Source organism: Struthio camelus, chromosome 15 (genome assembly GCF_040807025.1).
Source record: "Struthio camelus isolate bStrCam1 chromosome 15, bStrCam1.hap1, whole genome shotgun sequence".
Lineage (NCBI taxonomy): Eukaryota > Metazoa > Chordata > Aves > Struthioniformes > Struthionidae > Struthio > Struthio camelus.
In genome coordinates this window covers 1,121,928-1,141,514 of record NC_090956.1, presented here as the reverse complement: position 1 = coordinate 1,141,514, position 19,587 = coordinate 1,121,928, and the positions used below count along the sequence as shown (strand labels likewise).

General features: G+C 36.6%; 1 protein-coding gene across 24 annotated transcripts in view; it reads left to right on the top strand.

Annotated features, from left to right (window-relative positions):
* Positions 1-19,587, top strand: part of TNRC6A (trinucleotide repeat containing adaptor 6A) — a 128,165-nt gene that overhangs the window by 87,047 nt on the left and 21,531 nt on the right. For 12 of the 24 annotated variants that reach the window (XM_068907836.1, XM_068907832.1, XM_068907840.1 and 9 more), the window contains 3 exons: positions 3,516-3,537; positions 11,822-12,157; positions 16,546-16,593. In XM_068907836.1, the coding sequence (XP_068763937.1) occupies positions 3,516-3,537; positions 11,822-12,157; positions 16,546-16,593 (406 nt within the window). Of the gene's footprint in view, positions 1-3,515; positions 3,539-11,810; positions 12,158-16,545; positions 16,594-19,587 lie in introns of all 24 variants that reach the window. The other 12 variants (XM_068907829.1, XM_068907837.1, XM_068907835.1 and 9 more) reach the window with 3 other exon arrangements.

Genomic DNA, 19,587 nt, shown 5'->3' with positions numbered 1-19,587 from the left:
TTGCTTCTCAGGACTTTTTTTCGTTGATTCCATTGAGTAATGTTAGATACTTATTATACAGCTGAAAAATCAGTAGTCAGTTCTCCCTGTTTGCCTAAATAAAGGAATTTATTGTGCACATGCACAAAATAAGGTATATCAAATCTTAAAACAAATCTAAAGGAAATAGCATATAAGGAATACTCCTGGAAGAGATGGGGTATTTGCTTTTACTTCGGAATGAGAAGTTCCATAGTCTTGTCAGTAGCTGACAACAGAACTACGTAATAACTATTGGACCTCAAGTATAAATTTATAACTAATTTTTCTCAGAATTTGGTTTTAATCAAAAGTTGTAAACGGAAAGGAGCTGGTTTACTTGTGAAATTCAGTTTCATCTTTTAGAAAAGTGATTCTTCATAGCTGTCACGGTTACAAGACTTATATCACTATAGGATACTAAGGATGGCTCCTTCCCCCAAAATTTAGTATTTTCATGAATTGGAATGAGTTTTTGAGAGTGAAATTTCTAGAAGAAAAAGAAGCATAATTGTCTGCAGATGAAAAGATCAAAGGTTTGCCTGAAATTGAAAGTTTTGTTTACTCTTTCTCCCACTATGGGGTACCTACTAGACTGTTCTTAAGAAGCCTTATGCCTATATTGACATGCTGTATCCTCAGAGTAACAATATGAAGTGCTTGGACTTGATCCATGAGACATTTAAGCAGCTTCTGTGAGAAGAGCAATAGGATACCAGTAGGATGCTCGTGTGCATTCCCAGAGAAGCTTAAACTTGGTCTAGGTTAAAGAGAATGTATCTCTGAAAAGACACGGTAACAAACAACTACCACTTAATTTAGCTATTAAAAAAATTCCTTAGTGTGGCTTTTTTTTTTTTTTAACCTAATCATAAATATTTGACTAGATTCATATGGGTCAAAATCGCTCTTTTTGTTTTGTAAGCTTTTTCTGTGTGACCTCTTAAGAACATACTGTTTGGTATTGTCAATCTTAGGCTCACTAGCAAAAACTGAAAAGCATTTAACAGTTCATCAAGCACTGATACGTTTTAGAAGCCTGTATCTGAAATAGGGGTGTGTGGGGAGATTGTTATTGTTTGTTTGTTTTACTGAGTAAGACCTTAGTATGAAATCATTCAGTGGCGTTATTCTATGACCCTTTTTCTTGGCTGATCTCTCTGGATGCTGTGGGCAGCTAGATCCAGCAAATAATCTATAAAATTCTAAGTCGTCTCATTTTCCTGTTTGTGAGTTAGTACCAAGCTAGTAATTTGATTTTAACTTGAAGCTAATTTGACTGAAGCTTTAAGAGTAATAAAAGTCAACTTCTGGCTCGTGTCTGTTGGAATCCATGGATCAGACGCTGGAAAATGTGTTTCTATAGAATAGTATCTATAGATAGTATCTGTACTTTTTCCCAAATTAATTTGTTTTGTCTAATTATAAACTAATTTCGGGATAAAGGACTGATATCTTTGAGAGAGAGTGTGGAAAAAGTCTCATAGCATTTGCATGGCAGTAGGCTAAAGTCAGAAAGCAACTGTGTGAAGCCAAACTCGATTATATTTTTGATGGACTCTTGTTATGAGGGAGTTTTGGCAATGGGATACTCTGTGTTCTCAAATCATCATGAAGGACGTTGATAAATAAGTAATTCATAGGTGAATCAGAGGAAAAGTTTGATGTTTTCATCCTCTTTATGTCCATGGTCAGTTATGATTCCATTTGTATTAGGATTAAACATGTTTTAAAAATATAAAGTCCCAGTAGAGATGGGACTCTGCACCCCTCTGCACAGAGGGGTGCACAAATTGAGGAAAAAGATGGCAAGCCCTCCACAGTAAGCCCTAAGCACACTTGTAGGCAAAGCAAGAACTAAAGAGACCTCATGTAAACATACTGTGGAAGGGAAAGTGGTTTTTGTATATGCTGTAGTCTTTTTATAATTGGAGCTAAAAGAGAAGAGTCATAGGAGAAAAACAGCTGCAACAAAGGCCTGACACCAGCCTAACAAGAGAAGATATGTTCTTTTGCATGATCCTTGCATCCTGCTGCTGAGCATCTTCTGTGTGATATCTCGAATTGTATTTCTCTTATATTTTATAACCATACTATTCCATTTACATTTTATAACCATTTAAAAATGTATCCTGAGTTCTTGGTTCAAAGTCAGTTGTTGTACGTGGAGTATCTTGGAGTGCAAAGTGCAATATCAAACTTCCCAAGCCTTCAAAATAAACTTTTAAACCAGATTTTTAGATGGAGTCAGCATAAATCAGAAGTTGTGACATTGTGTAGTGGTTCCAAGTAGAGCAACTGCATTTTGGAAAATGAGGAGCAGTAGTATTGGAGGAGTCAGGGCAATAAGGATAAGAAAAAATGAAAAAAAAATTGTGGGTTTCTTGGGAGTAAGATGCAGCATTTTGAGCTATGTCTAGATACTAGGCAGTGTTAATTTTTTTTTTTTTAATGTATACTTGCCCTTGTCAGCTTAAGGAGTCAAAAATTAGGGTTTTTGTTAATATACTCTTGATTTCCTTAACAGAGGTGAGGATATGGCATTAAAGATTCATTAATAACATTTCAGTAGTCAGCCCTAACAGTGCTAATGTTTAAATCTGACCAGGCTCAAGTCAGTAAATCCGTCTCTCGTGCTCTTGCTCGAACGCGCACAGTCATGCTTGTGCGCGCGCTCGCTCTCTCTCTTGCATGTGCGTGCGCGCGCGCGCTCTCTCTCTCTCTCCCCCCCCCTTCAAGGTTTTAATTATAGACAATAGTAGCTTTAAGTATTATCGCAAATTACTTATTGCATGATATGGAATATATGCAATAATCATAATTAAAAAGAGCTGTATACTGCTATCAAATCTCATTTTGCTTTGAAAATAACGCCTTTTACAAGCTTCAGATAGGAAGAACTAAGGCTTGTGCTTTTGAGAGGACCCTCTATGAAGTCTGTTTCACTATCTTCTGTAATTAAAACCGCGTGATTAAGGTGCACTTTCATACGACGACAAATGCTTTTCTCCTCATTTTTATCCTGTGGTACGCTTTTATTCAAATAGATCTCTTATCTTGGCCATGTCACAGGAATAATCAGTTGAATCTTGGAAAGGAAAGACTTAAAGCTTTTGCATTTACTTCCATACTGCCTTTAGGCCCCTCCCTTTCTTCCTCTACCATGTTCTACAATTACGTGGTGGAGATTCCTTGCTTCTGGGCACAGTGTTTAACTCGCTTCAGACATGTTAATTTGCAAGTTTAATTTTGTCTGTTTCATAGAAGACAAAATTAATATGAGAGATAACTATGTAATATTTAAACAGCTTTCTAGGCAGAAGGAAAAGTTGGCAAGTGTTGGTTAGAGAACAAACTTCTGAAGTAGATAATTAAATAACTTTAAAATATTATAGAAGAGGAAAGTCAAAAGCTAATGTTGCTTTATAAAATGGCATGTGCACATGTACTTTTCCTTATCTGCACAAATCACTGACACTTTTTCTTTCTTTTTCTAGGCCATTGAACAAAAAATCAAAGGTAAGTTACTTTACAGTTAGTTATTTCTATTCTGTATATTATTTTTACGGTTTTAAGTATATTGAATGAGATGGGTCACCTGAAAGTGTTTCTTCAAACTGAAAAACAGGAACTGAAAATTCAACTGAACTGTTTCAGACAGCTATCACAGAAGACTATGAGAGGAATGGGCTAATGGTTTACTCTAGGGATTTGCTTATTTCTATTCCTCTTCTTTTTCACTCTTAATTACTTATATAGTACCAGGCGTATACATATGATCATGAGTTCTTTTCCTTATATGCTTTCCTCGTCCCCTTTTTGCTTTGTTTGAAAAGTGCATAAACATTCTAACACTGCTTCTAATATGACCTTTTATAGATCCACGTAATGGGTCTGTTTGAGATTTAGCTTCCAAATACTCTTAACTGCAACTGGGTTGGGAAAGCTTGAGAGACTAGTGATTGATATGTCCAGTTTTAACTAGCTACTGCATTTAGAAAGTTCATCTTGACAAAAATGATCAAGACGACAGTGCCTAAAAGCTGTAATTTAGATTTTTTCAGTAGCAAGCTGGGAACGCTGCAGTTACTCTGCATGTTTGTGGGCTTTATGTAGCTCTCCATTCCAACCTGCTTTTTATAAGGGGGAAAAAGAAAAGATTCTTTTCACTTTCTTTTTAATTTTAGTTCCTTATATATTGAGGGGTTAATAATGATCATATAACTGATTATGTTGAGCGCCCGCTGAATCCCTCCTTTTTAGGAGCATTGGGTTTAATTAAGTACTTACCTTGAGCAGTGGTAGAAACAGGGGCTTAGAAGTCCTGCTTAGCAGACATGCAGTTACTTTTGGAAACATCAAAAATATGTTCTGGCATGAAGGTAGTAAAAATGGTATAGGATATACAGTGCTTGAGGTGAGGCAAAGAAACAAATTCAAGTCTCCATTACTAATGGATGTGCTTGAAGAAGTATGCCAGTTAGCGCATGGTTGAAGTGGAGGAGGCAGATTCTCTGCATAAAAATACTGATTCTCTTGCCTAAGAGTACAGTATTGATTACTAGATTTGGGAGAGGCATTTACATCTAGTTTATTCAAGTGTAATGTATAAACTTTCAATGCATTTAAAATAAATTTTGTAGGAACAATAGGCTCTCAGTGTGTGAAGATGCAGATGCTGTATGGACAGTGCGAGTTGTCTGTGTTCTGTATTATAGTGAGTTCTTTTGTGTGCAACTTTGAGGAAGTTAATATTTCGGTTTATGGAATATTAATTTTGAGGCAGAGGAAGCTGCCAGGTCATGCTGGTTACAGGAACATGAGTGCACTATTCTTGTAGTAGATGTCATGAATGGAAGCTTAAGTTGTGGATCTGCAGCCATCCTGTAGATTTCATTGGACTGACGATAGATTCTGGCCCTCAAAACCTGACTCTGTGGTTACTGAAATCAGTGGGAATTTTATGTTTGGCTTTAGGAACAGGACTGAATACTTAAAGGTGACGGAAGAAGCCCCAGGAGTATTATAATTAATAACTAGTTTTCACTTAATTTTTTTAAAGTACCTTTTCCCAAGCAGTTCATGGAATTATGTATGAAGTATAGGCTAAATACTTATTTTCTTCTGTATACTCCTGCAATAAAGCTTCTAAAATAATAAACCAAATTTAAAGAATTGTGAAAGTGTCTTTTTATTCTCAGCGTTAATAAACTATATCCAAAAAGACAGTGAAGAAGAAAAATGATAAAATACTTTAAGTAATATTGTCTATTTTGAATGAACATTTGACCTATGTACTTACGCTGTACTGACATCCATGCGTCACATCAGGGACAAGGCTGCAAAAGCAGACAGCTAAAAATAGCAGGAAGGAGGGAGGGCAGTAACTCTGCTCAGTAGGCTGCCTGATGGTTATCTTTGAAATTGGGGGGAGGGAGGGGGAAGCACTTTTTTTGAAGGACAAAGTAAACCTTATTTCTTAGTTTTTCATTTTCTCTTTGGAGACTTGATGTTGTTCATTAATGTTACATTATTATTAAAAGGATATTTCAGGAAGTATAGCAGGAATTAGAACTCGGCCAAAGGAACGCGTGCTGACAGTCCTTAAGTACAGACGTTGTGGGATTCAGCAATGCAAGTTTTAATAGGACTATAATTTGTTGCTTGTTGCACATACTTCTTTTGTTGTTTCAACAGTTTTGTCTGCTTGTATTCAGGATGCAAATTAATGTTTCATTAGTTTCCAAGTTTCCATCGCATTTATGTCTTAAATAATTTATTTTGTGCATGAGCTGAAGATAGAATACAAGAGTATAGGATTGCTAAATAATTCAGAGTAGCGTTCCTTGTTTCAGAACAGTAGCTGGTTACAGAGAGGGGAATAGTTGGCTGGGGAGATTATTTCTTGGTTTTAAGTGTATTTTGGATGACTCCAAAATGTGTTTTTAGCTAAGGTAATGATTGCTGTTGTACTAGCTAAAGTAGCTGTCATTGTGTGTGTAAAAATACAAGGCTTCCTTCCAAGGAATTTAACAGTGCTGCTGATTCTTCCTGTTCAGGATGGAGAGCGGAAATAATAAAAAAGATGCTGATATAAATGTTTCTGGTACAAGTCGCTTTTTAAAACTGTAGTATTGTTAATTCCTGTGGATTTTAAATATTTTAACCTGTCTAGTTTTGTATATCTGATTTTATTAAAGGAGGGAAGAGGGAGTTCATAGTAGTTACAGATTAATGTATTAGTTGCTAAGTGGAAGGTTTCTCTATTTGTACAGCACCTAGCATAATGAATTCCTACGTTGACATGTACCCTGCCCGTGCTCTTGCACCATATATTTTAGAAATAATGAATGTCACTCGAAAGTCCTTACTGGTTGAGAATACTGTAGAGTTGTCAGTTGTTGTGGTGGTCCTTACAGCTTGGCAAATATGCGGGTTTTGCTGTATTTAATGTCAGTACTGTTCAAAATAGATCAATCCAGTCCCCCTGCATATCTCTGAAACGGGAATCTGCAAACACCACTGTGGCCATGAATAGCTAATGATAAGCCAAGCTCTAAACTAAATGTTATTCAAGAATGTTTGAGTTTGGTTGTATAATGCTCACATTAATAATCATGATATATTTCTGCAGAATAAGATTTCATTATGTGATGAAATATCTTTTTGCACACACCAGTATATGTACATAATACTGTAGTGAAATAGTTTTTTAAAAGATTGAACAGTAATGTTTATGTTGATGTGGGTATTGTGGTTAGTAGCTCTGCATGCTTTAGTGCTTTGCAAAACAATACAAGTCCGAGCTGAAAACATCTGACAGTTTTTAGTTCTGAAACTCCCTGCTTTGTAAAAGCATAGGCATAAAGTACTATGTTTACTGCAGAGCAGAATAAACTTTGAATCAACCACTGAAACAGAAAGTGCTTTTAAAAATAGCTGGGTGTGGAATTGAAATCTTTGACTCATATTTCCCACCTTGGAAACTTCTTACTCATTTTCTTCTCTGTCAAGCAAAATCATCCAAACACACTAAGTCTTCTGTTTTGTTTTGTTTTTTTTTTCCTTTTTCCTCCTTATGTAACTATGCTTTACCTATTGGAAAAACTGTTTTGTTAGCTTTAAAGCTTGAAAGTAAATAGCAAAAATGGCCAGAATAATAAATGTTTGCTGTTAAAATTACCCACGTAAATGCCATATAAACTTACCTTTGTGCGGATCTTCAGGGGTTAATGAATTGGCAAACAGTTAGATATTTTCCAGATCAGCTAGCTGAGCTTACAGCTGCGGCCATTTTTCCACAACGAAAATTCTAGCACTACATCTTACGTGTGTCAGCTTGAAAGCCAGACTTCCTCTGTTTGCCCTTCAGCATTCCAGCACTGACAACTCTTTGGGGCATGGCATGCAAGGAGAGTGTGTTACAATACATTTTTAAGAGGTCAGCTTAAGCAGCACGAGAAGAAGCATTTAAATGACAGCTTGATGCTGCTCTTTGTGTGGTTTTGTAGATGATTTGATCCTTGTAAGCTGACTTGGTGCGAGTGAAACTGTTTTCCATCTGCATTAAAGTTATTCAAACAGCTGCCATTTTTTTTATTGGAGGGGGAGTTTAAGTCACTGGGCCCCTACTCCAGGAGGAGTTGGCAGGCAGCGCTCCTGTAGCAGTAAAATGACACCATGCTTCTCCTCCATTTTCTAATGAAATCTGCAGAGTGGGAAAGCAACACAAGTTGGAAGCGTCTTTCTTTGGAATCGCTCTGTAAACTGTAACTTCACCATCCCCTGCTTTGTGGGTTTTCAGCAGGTTTGTTCTTTATGAAAATTTGTCATTATTACTATTAATTTTTGTAAGCTTGCTGCTACTAGTCAAGTAAATTAACTGTGGTAGAGTAAGTCTGTTAACATAATCATATTTCTACTTTAGTATGATTCAAAATAAAATGCTGGTGTGCAAAACAGTACTTTATTCAAACTTTTATTAAACAACCAACTTGTTTATAACAACCTAAAAAAAAAAAAAGGATTAAGGTATGTTAGAATTTATAGTAGTCATATTGGAGTATGAACATATTTTTTAAAGAAAGACAGTTAACTGAGCCGGTTTAATTTCTGGAGAAGTTGTGGACCAGAGAATATGTTGGACGGAATAAATTGGGTAGCTTAAAAGGCACTCTGTGGTGCTTCGGGAAGTGAAGGGAGAGCTCTGCTGCACCGAAGTGTGCTTCTGATAAATCTCAATTTGAAATTAGCGCAGAAATGTAAATTGTACATATATTTTTAGTAGAAGATCTGACCAGATAACGTGGGAGTGGTTTTTGCTGGTCCTAGTAGAAAGAATACTATACTTACTGCAGAACATATGAGAAATGTAGTTTTCTTAAACTGTTTGTGAAGTCCTGTTCATGCTGTAGCTAAGGGGCTTGGCTTGTCAGAAATGAGCTTGTTTTAGTTGCACTGTTTTATAGTCGAGAGTGATTCGGTTATTGGCAAGTCTATTAAATTTTGTTATAATTTGCCCTTTGTCTTAAAGTAGCTGGAATTAGGAAAGTGAAGTATTAAAATAGCTGCGTTGCAGTACTGCCCTAAAGGCGCTACTTCCAGCCCGGTTTGGAGGAGGCTCATGAATGTCGTATGTAAATGATTTTACTTTATCTGAGAGGAGCAATTGTACACGAGTGGAATTAGTGGTAGAAAAACAGAATCTCTTTCTTTGACCACGTTACGGGGTAGTGTATGTTGTATTAAAAATCTCTTCAAGGAGGAGTGCACTCTCTACTCAAGCTGACAATAAAAAATTAAGTGCAACGTGCAGCAGGCTAAAAGATATATTTGTCCCTTAGTGGTGCCGTTATTATATGACTACTCTGTTGGGCTGATAGTGACTTCCTGGCTGCAAGAAATGCTTTTCTGTGTATCGTTGTTAGCACACCTCTGATGTAGGCTGGGCTATGTTTTAAACTGACATGTAATTAGCAGAAATTGGTTTTGGCAGACGGCATGGTGGTAAAACAGATCAAAAAGTTAACATCTGGGCAATAGTTATACAGATTGTAGTATATGAATAACAAATTTTTGTTTATTCTTTTTATTTCAAAGCTTGTTATGGTACCTAGACCACAAAAATGTGATAACTGGTTATGTGTTAAATTATTCACGTTTTCTTAGATATTTGCCAAAATAACACCAAAATTGCAGTCATTTTCAGCTATCTTAATTATTTTTAAACCTGGAGATACTAAAAGGAATAAATGGAAATACATTTATATACAAAGACTGTTTTATTAATACATTTATAAATATTTATTAATACAAATACAAAGACTGTTTTATATTTGTGAAATTCAGTTTTGATCATAACTTGTTGATACACTAGATGCATCTGAAACATTGTCTAAAGAACCTGAATTACCTACTTTATTAATTTAGGTAACCACTTATATCAGTGGAATCTGATATGATATTAGTCATTTCATCAACTTGCCAATATATCTGATAGCTTTTGAATACCTTCTATTCCCCATGCTATGAGCATTAAATTGACTTATGCCTTGGCCATTCCTCTGCTTAATTCTGTCCTTCTCCAGTCGGCTGTGAAATAGAGTAGAACTGGGTCACTGCCATGTCAGAGTAGTGGCAGCCGGTGGTGTTGTGGAGTGTGCCTGTTTGTAATCAGCTGAAATTGGGTACTCCTCTCTGCCCTTGAAACTTCTATCGGAGGCCTCTCTCAGGCCACCTGTGAAATAATAGCATGGCGTATGTTTAAATTTTTTTCTTTTCCCAAGTTACTTAAGCATAACATTTCATTAAAATACAACTTAACTTTTGTGTGGGTTTTTTTTGAAAATGTGTAACTATGCATTTTAATAGAAATGCTACTTATAATATGACTATAAAAAGAAAATGTGACTCTACTCAAGTTGCTGCTTTAAACAGAAATTTGAGGTTTATTTATGTTGTATTCCCATGCATATGTTTCTGAAAGTCAGTAATAAAATTACACACCTCCCCACCCAAAAAAACCCCAAAAAACATTTTCTGTCATGTAGTAACTATTCCTTGTTCTGACATGCTGGAGCATTATTAAATAGAGCACACGAGGAATAGGGTTGAAGGATGTTGCTCTTAAGTTACAAGCCTCATGTACGTTTAGATGCTGTCAATGTGCGAAATTATTCTTGAAAATAAATACAGCCCTATAGTAACTGCGGCGATTTGTAATCAGGCCACTAGTCATGTAGCAATGCAGAGTAGGAGCCCTCGCTAGTCTCTAACAATAGCGGCAGCCTGGGTTTCCCGCTTTCTCCTAGCGTTTAGTTTCTGTCATCTTCCGTAGCCTGCCACTACCTTAGTTATGGCATTGCAGCAGTTTGGTGGAGCTATGTGTCCTCCACTTTTCAGGCACAGGATCTCAGTGGAAGAAAACTTGGAATGACTTTTTACTCTAGATTATTTTTCTTCTCTGTTGGCTGCGGAGGCCCAGAAAGAGTTGCACTGCTACTTCGTATATGACAGCTGGGGAGGAAGACAGGAATGAGTGACCAGTAGTGAGTGGGAACCTTTTTAGATGTTTGTCACCAGAGAAATTGTATCACAGAACTGTGCCCTGGCAGTTAGCAGCAGGAGTGCCATATGAATTAAATTACTTATTCCTTCAATGACTTCTGAAACAGCCAGTTTTGTTTTGGAATCTGAACAGGGACTGTAACTTGACCACGTAGGTAGATGAGCGTCAAGGAAAGTTATGATAGAGGCCTGAGGTATCTCTGAAAAGTTCAGCCTACGCGTCCATGCAGATACTTTATCCAAGAAATTTGAAAAGAACATTAATGTAGCAGTAATGCAAGGTGGGGTTGGAAGTATAGTTTGCCTATTACAGTGGTTGTAATTAATGAATTTTACATTCTTTATTGTGGTAGTGACACTGGGAAACGCATCCAGTAGCTCACAGTATTCCTTCCTGTGCTGGCCTGGCTGACCAATCAGTTACCTAAATCTGAACGCTCACATACTTACCATCTTTGCTTTTATACTGCTTAAGGGCTGTTTAGTGGATGTTGTAGTTGTCTCTTTATTGAGCATCTTGGTTTGGTGTGCTCAGTCACGTATGGTTTCTGCGAGTTATTTGGCCTTAATCTTGCCTTGAAATTGCCAGGCTATCAAGACCATGAAAGATAATTTGGTCTTCAAGTTGAGCATTTTATCAGTGCAGGCAACTAGTCATGCCCTGTATGGTAACTGCCTGTCCCACTAGCTCTTTCTGCTGCAGCAGATTGGCTTAAGAGTGTTGAATACATTTCCATCTGGATGTTAAGGCTGATAAAACAGGCAATTCTTAGCAAAAAGTATGTCCCTGTTTATCTCATGTCCTTCTTAGTGTTGAACGATAAGATTTTTTTTTGTATACCCAACACTTTTAAATTTCCCATTAAAGTAAGATTTTTTTTTTTTCATACTTGGAATATTCCTTTAAGTAAGGTTTAAATGCCAATACAAACTGATATAGTGCCAATTTGTCGTTAAAAGCTACAGAATGTTTGTTAATAGCAGCATACTCTGATTGCGAACTTTGTTCAGAACGGTAGCCAGACCTTTATGCTTCTAGGACTATGCTATTAAAGCTGTACAGTTATGGAATAGCAGAGCTTTTAATGGGGAGTGAGTTGCAAACTTAACCAGAAAACATACTGCCATTGCATAGTACATAAACACATCTAAGAATATTTTCTTAGTCTTCGGTTTTTTCTAATTACTGTTCTTATGAATAACTTTGTTCAACTTTTTTTTTTGGGGGTGGGGATAGTGCCAGAACAAACAAAGACAAGTGTAAGCCAGCCTCAGCCTGTCACCTCTAACGGCACTTCCACAGTAACCAGCACTAATAATAATGCCAAGCGGGCCACAGCCAACAATCAGCAGCAGCAGACCTTGCCTCGATACCCTCCTCGTGAAGTACCACCACGATTTCGACACCAGGAACAGAAACAGCTTCTGAAACGAGGTCAGCAGTTACCAGTTATAGCTGCAAACCTGGGATCTACTCCTAAAGTATTAAACGGCCAATCGGGAGGCAGTACTGTCACAAATAAACAGCCCGTGACCAACGGAGAAGTGCCGAACAGCAGCAAAAAACAGCCAGGTGAGGGGGAGGTACCTGATTTTCCTTTAATTAAAATTGAATATTTCAAACTCAATTATTAATGAAATATTTGATTATAATATCATTTAAATTTTTAATGTAAGCTATAGCATGATGAGGTATTCTCCAATGTTGTAGCTTAATGTTAAACGTTAGAGGAGGCTTCCAGCCATCTTTTTTTAAGCTAACCTCAGTCTGAAACTGAGGGCATCTCAGTATTCTTGTCAGTGATGTACAATAGATGCGTATCCATTTTTAAAAGGATCTTGAAGAAAAGGTGACTACTCCTATACATTCTCAATTTTCATTCTTCATCATAAGAGTTGATCCAAATGTGGTCACAGTGCAAAGAATATCTTTGCACCTATTTGTAATACACAGGTCTCAGAAAGAAGTCTTTCAGTCGATCTTCAGAGCGTTCTGAGCAGCATCTCAAACCATTTGTTCCCTATCTAGAGATATAAATAGGGCACAACTTGCTTAGAATACCGAAAAATTCTTTTCATTGTTAGGTCAGAGTTTTTCTTTTTTCATCTTCCTGAAGCTTGGTTGTCTTACAAAATTGATTAGCCTTTACCTTTATGATTCTTATTATTTAAATATTGGTATGATGATGATTATTTAAGTATTGGTATCCTTTGCCATCTCTTGGTTTGGTATGCCCTCTTCTCAAATACCTTTTAAAGAGTAATAAAGCTCAACTTGTAAGATGTGCATGCTTTACACTTCAGTGAAGGTACTAGCATATGTAGCTTACTGAATGTTGAGGGGGTGATAGAAGCAGTCTGTTTTTGGCTAAAAAAAGTAACTTTTCTTCTAAGGATCTAGTTTATCCTTAGTGTGTTAAGGAACACATTTAATATGGACAAATATTTTCTTATTTTGATACTTGTTCACAATTTGGATTTTTATATGTGTGTATTAGTGATGATGCAACCCGTGTTTTACCACAGGTTGTTTCTTCTGAAACTTTACTGACTTCCCAATATTTCTCAAAATTAATATTTTGTGCTCTACAAAGGATATGATTTTTAGGCCACTTCAGTTACAAAAAGAACTCCCTCCCTCCCCCAGATTTCTGAAAAATAGCCTTGATACATCAAACTCTAATTACGTTTTGGGACTGTTCTGATTACAGAATCTTAAAGAAGTGGTATTTAAAAAGAAGATGAACAGTCAAAGGGTTTGAGAGCAGCTTATCCACATGCTTTTTTTTTTTTTTTTTTTATTAAATCTTTTAAGATGAAATATTTTCTCCAAAAGCGCATCCTCTACTGGTCAAATTGTATGGTAGCAGGTAGAGATTCAAATAAAAATTTACGCATAAATTTAGTGTCACCCTTTAAAAAACCTTTTAAACTTCTTGGTTATATCCTGAGGGGTATATCCCTGTACTGTCCTCCATCTCACTTCTTTTGTGAACCCCACCCCCTGGTATGTAATTACCTGGATTCCCATTTGTGTATTGCGTTCTTCCCATTTTGCGCAGATTTTGCGCATATTTTATATTACTATGGTTGAACAATCTTTAGGCTTGCAGATGACATGATGTCCCTAGTAGTAACCCTGTGCTGAGTGTTGGAGGCCCTGCTTTACTAGGAGTAGTTTGGCTTTTTTAATAATATGTTAGCTGTTTGAATTATATGAATTACATGTCTACATGCCCAGCGGGTAACTAAAAGCGTCTGAGAACCTTTTAGGAGAGAAAAGGGCTGGCCAAACTACTTTCCCATCTTCTGAAAATGTTTACATCAGCTGTAACATCCTGTCAGTCATTGTACTGTCAGATCTCTTCTTAATTTTGTGTGCTGTACTCAGGGTGTTCCCATAGCGTGCAAGATCAAAATTAATGAGCAGGGTTGGGGGGCCACTGTTGCATTTCTTTGTGCAGTGTGTCTGTATGATTTAAAGATGCTTTTCCTCTAGCATAATCAGCAATAATGTCTGGTTTAGCTATCCTGAGAGTTAATACTTGTAATATTGAGATATGTAGGTAAGGTGATACTCGCAAATGAAAATATTTTTTTCAGTGCTGGATTTTTGTAATGTTTTAAACAATCTTGTCTAATGAATTGCTCGTAAACTAATGTGGAGATGACCATAGTCCAGCCGCATGCAAGAGTAACTTAATATCTTTTGATAATCCTTGAATCTGAAAGTTAGTAGTAGTAGTATTTGCCTTAGTCTTACACGCTTGCTTTCCATAGTTCCTGTTTTAGCCACCAAAGGCAACTTTTAGGTACTATCGTTGTTATCTTAAACTAAAGATGTCATGAAATTTAACATATCTGTGGGTTCATTCATTTTGAGAGACTAACTAAATGCAGGCCATTTGGGTTAACAAATCTTATGTTTTAGCAGAATATCTTTCAAGATCCTGAAGTTCTTGACTCCATTATTTTTAAGTATATTTTATGCACTTTTGAACTGATCTGCCAAAAATCTGAATTTTGGCTTTGAGAGCCGTTGTCAAATTGTCAGCATCTAAGAACTTCAGCAGATTTGTGGCAATGCAATAAAAGTGAATGGCTGAAGAGGGGAGAGCTGCCTGCGTGCCCCTCTCACGGGGTGGGTTACCCTGAGGTAGGGATTGTTCATCTGCTTATGCATCATTAGAATTTTTCAGTGCAGTATTTTAGGGCTAAGACAAAAACTGTAGCTTGAAAAGTTGGACTGAAAATTGCTGAAATCAGTAATGGCTCCAGTTGTTTTATGTGTCAGCTTAGCTCTGACAGATAACTAAGTAGGATCTCTCCGTGAGTTGCTACTGTACTTGTAACTTTTAGATAGGTGCCTTGTAAAAGCAAGGGAACACAAATACTGGTATATTTACAGGCTTCCTTTGATTACCCTGGCCACAATAAGCTTTTATATCTTTGGTATTAGGGAATCTTTTAACTTATATTAATGGACAACAGAAACCACCTTGTGTGTATCTCTTTTGGACAATCATCCTCTGTTTTGAGAATTGAGAAACTCTTGTTTTGTTAGGAGTAAAGCTTAAAAAGGGTAGTCCTGTGGTGGTGTTTTATTGTTTTTAGCACTTTTAGCATATCTTTTCAATAAAGACTCAATAAGTGAAGCTCATGTCATGTAGTACTTATGAAATAGATACAGTCTTGTTGTACCAGGAGGGTTATTTTAAGAAATCTGTACATAAATAGCTTTTTGTCAGAACATTTTCATGCCAAATTCAGTTATTTACTTTCCTGAAATTTTCCCCCGTGTGTGAACTTCATATGGCAAGAAAGTCTTGATTGCTACTTTATATTTTCTTTTATCCTTTGTAACACATCAGAATAGTCGGCTGGTTATTTCACATAAAATGATTTATATAGTGAACTAAAATATTTATCAGCAGTAATTGTGACTGTGGGACAGAACAAAACACAAGAGAGCCATCAGACTCCTGACTTTAACCCAGACTGAGTTACTTAGATTCCTCCTTTGACTTGAGTGGGTCTCACTTTCTTTTTGCTCCTCACGGTGGAGCTGCAAAATCATGTTAAAACAGGAGGTTTTGGAAGCAAAAGATTCTTCTTGTATCTTAACTTTTTTTTTCTGGGTTATTTTTAAGGGGAAAGGGAGGAGGAAGTGAGTAGTAGAGGATTTGCAGTTAGTAGTGATGGAGCTTGGCTTAATTTAGGAGGCATTATCTTAAATGTAATATTATTGTATTCAACTCTAAAATTTGTGTATTTGAAACTTCTGCAACGTCTGGTTTCCTGTCCTACCTATAGGATGTTTAGGAGGAAGAAGCTATGAAAGAGTGGGGCATGGAAGTTCAGTCTGAACACACACAGGTTAAATCAAAGTTGGATTGTATTCGGTTATTTCTGTTTCCTATATCAAGTAGCAAAATAATGACTTCCATGTAGAGAAGGTATACTATTCAAAGAAGTGACATAAACTTGCTAAAGTTGTTGGGCTGACCTCTGAAATTCTACAGTTAATACAGAAGGAAATTAACTGGTTTTGGTTTTAATGACTAACTTCTTCCTCTCTCTTATAAATCAAGTTTTTTAAATTAAGGACATCTTAAATTGGTTGATTAAAAAATTAAAACGTCAACTGTATAAAAGCTAACTAGTAGCAGAAACATTTAGTAAAAGCAGAAAAATTGTTAATAATTAATTTTCTACATGCACTGCTTAAAATGAAATTTGATATCAGTTTATCTTCCCTTTGACGTTTTTCAGAGCTGTGAGTTGATTGAGAACTTGCTTGTAACTAACAGTATTAAGGCAGAGAGATGGGTCTCTTAAGAGAAATCTTTCCTAAAAAGACATGATGATAAATGGTTTAAAAGTAATGAGTGGTTTGGGGACTGTTCTCAAAGATCTAGTTTATTTAAGTAACAATTCTGTAATTTCTTGCTTTTTTTGTAGGCATGCCTCCCATTCGGGACTTGGTGAGCCACTCCCCTAACCAGTCAGGTGATGCATAGCTATTTAAATTTCACATTTGTCTTGTACTATATTTGTGTTTTTAGTAGTTACCTGTTTCATGCAATTCTGTCTTGATTTCTTTCTTTTTTTTCCCTTTGGCTTATCTGTTTCAATAGCCTGTATTTCGACAGTATGTTTTCTTTATACCTTTACATATTATATTTGGTTAAAGACTTTTAATTTCTAAAATAGATTGAAATTCATGTAGGGAAAAAAACAGCTATTTGAAGCCTTGAGTATGGCACCTTAATTTTAAAATACTATGTGTAGGTGGTGTGGTTTTTGTTTGTTTTCCCCCTCCCCTTTATGCTTCTATAATAAATTGCCTCTTGATGGTCTTAAGTTGAACAATCTGCAAACCTGTCTTCGATATCAGAGATACTTCACAGCAGTGTGGAGGAAACTAAATCATTGCGCTTTAGTGCAATTCCACTAGTCTGTGGGCCTTCCTGTTTTGAGTGCCAAGCTTATGCTGGGGTGCATGTACTTGGGGACCTACAGTTGTGTATGCTCTTTTCTGGATAACAGATTGTGAAGAACACTTGCAGTTTATTTTTAACCAGTAGCGTGGAGTGACTGTGCTCTGTGAGGACTTGGGAATGTGCTATCCAAAATACTCTGGAGTAACAGAGTGGCATGAACTGTTTGTTTCTGACTGCGCCTTGCACTTAATAGACTGCTGTGGACAGAATGCTTAGGAGAGTGTTTCATGTTACATCTTTTCTGTTGAAGTTGAAGACTGCTCTCGAAAGGGACAACATTAATCCTCCTATCCTGCTCTCTCCTCCCCTCTCTTCCCTTGTGTTGGATTTAGCCACTCAGCGAGTTGGTTCAGCTTCTTCATGTGATGGAAAACTAATCTGAGAGGAGTTTTGATGTTGTTGGGGTGTGGGTTTTTTTTTTTTCCATTGCATCAGTGAGCTGTCCTGACTCACAGCACTGCTGCATGAGTGCTAGGTCCAGCATGAGGAAGGGATTAAAACCATACTGAGATAAGAAAGAAGAGAGTGCAGGACTGTCCCTTTTGGGAGAGCTGCCAGTTGTGCAGGTTACGTATAGAGAGACACTCTATCCTTGTACTGGCGACCTTCCTGTCCTGCACTAACAAATAGGGAAACTCTTTCAGAGGCAAACAGCTACATGTACTAATTCTTGGGTTGGAGTACTTAAGACAACAAAAACAGATTTCAGGACCTTCTGCTCTGCCACAGAGAAACAGATGCCTGATGTTAACAAATAAAGCTTTTAATTTTGTGCTTTTGTCATTTCATAACAAATGTGCTTTTTTAGCTTGTTTACTAAGTGAATTTTTTCGTAAGGATCGAAGGTACTACACTTGGGAAGGTATAGTATTGGCATTCTATGTGTACCAATATATACTGTAACTGCAAAAGGAGACAGAGGGAGCAAAATTCAGGTATTTCTTAATTTGTTCTTCTCAATCCTACTGCTTAATTTAAACAACATGATGGTATTTCAGGAGGAAAAAAAAAGTTCTCCCTCAACAATATATGCTGATTTCTGCAACCCTGTAGGGGTTAATTCGTAACTACAGTTATTAGTATGTAATAACTGTAAAATAACTTATGTAGGTTATTAAATTACAAATTACTTTAAAAAGTCTTAGCAGGTTACTGAAGTTCAGGAAACTCAACTTTGAGTAAATCTTATTTCCAATATTTAAACAGTGAAAGTTCAGTTGCAGTTTCTAAGTAGTTATGGGAGAAAACTAATAGTAGAACTACAGACGATCATTGGCCGTTTTTGCTGTGCACCAGATGTAGTATATCATAAACTGTAATTTTTCAGGTTTTGAAGATGTTTTGTGGTATCTATCAGGTATGAAAAAATCGGAGATGATAGCTTGCGTATTCATTATTTTTATATTTTAATCTTAGAAGTTCCTGGGTTGCCGGGATTTAAATAGGAGTACTTCAGAAGACTTTCTCATGCAAGAAGTCACCAACACACAGTTGTGTGTAGGAAAGATTGTTAATCAAGGCAATTTTTACATGTAATAGGATAAGGTTCTGCATGACTAAAAGTTAATCATTATACCATGTTGATATATTGTGCTTTTTACAAACAGTGTATTGCATCTAAATTACAATAGAATTTTAATCAAATACAAGCTTGCTTTTTATGTATTCTATTACTGTGCAAACTGTAGTTTACAGTTTCACTCTGGCCTGTGCTCATAATCTGTCTCTCTTTCCTCACATTGAATTCAGGCAGTCTAGTTGCCCACATGTGTTCTCTCATACTGTTCTCAAAATTGGTCGTGTTATTGGGATGATGGTTATGTAATGAAGTCTTTGTTTTGTTAGGACAGCTTTTGATGCCGTTGACTTACTAGTTCCTGAGAGGGGGCAACTCTCAAATTTGATTATTCTTTAATATAGGTAGAATGTTGTTTTATAAAATATTAGCTCAAGATTCGAAATCTGAGGGTTTGTAGGACAATTGCTGAGATATTGTAGATTTTTTTTTTTTTTTTTTTCCCTCCTAGTGGCACGTTAATAGGCTGCCTCCGGGTTATGTTCACCTGAATGACTGTCTTCCTGTTTTCCCAAGATGCTATGTGATTCTGTTCTGTTCTTCCAGGCTGTGGAGCTGCCAGGTGCTTCTAATCACTGCAGCCCCATTTCTACCTGCCACAGATCTTTACTGCTGCAATTCCTTCTTCCTGGGTCCTGTGCCAGCATACTTGTTTCTCATATTTTAGCTATCATCTAAAACTTAACTGATTGTTTAGACTCTCTCAACCTTCCGTCATCCTTGGATGGGGTGCAAGGGTTGGGTAATTCTTGCTCTGTGTTAACTCCAGGCTATATAGTCTTTGAGGCAGAGTCTTTGGCAAGATTTGATTTTTTTTTTTTTTTTTTATTGTTATTAACTGTAGGATGAATAGTGTTGATAGTAGAAATACAACAGAACTTGTTGTGCATCAGTGTGATATTCAGTAAACTGTCCATGGTAACC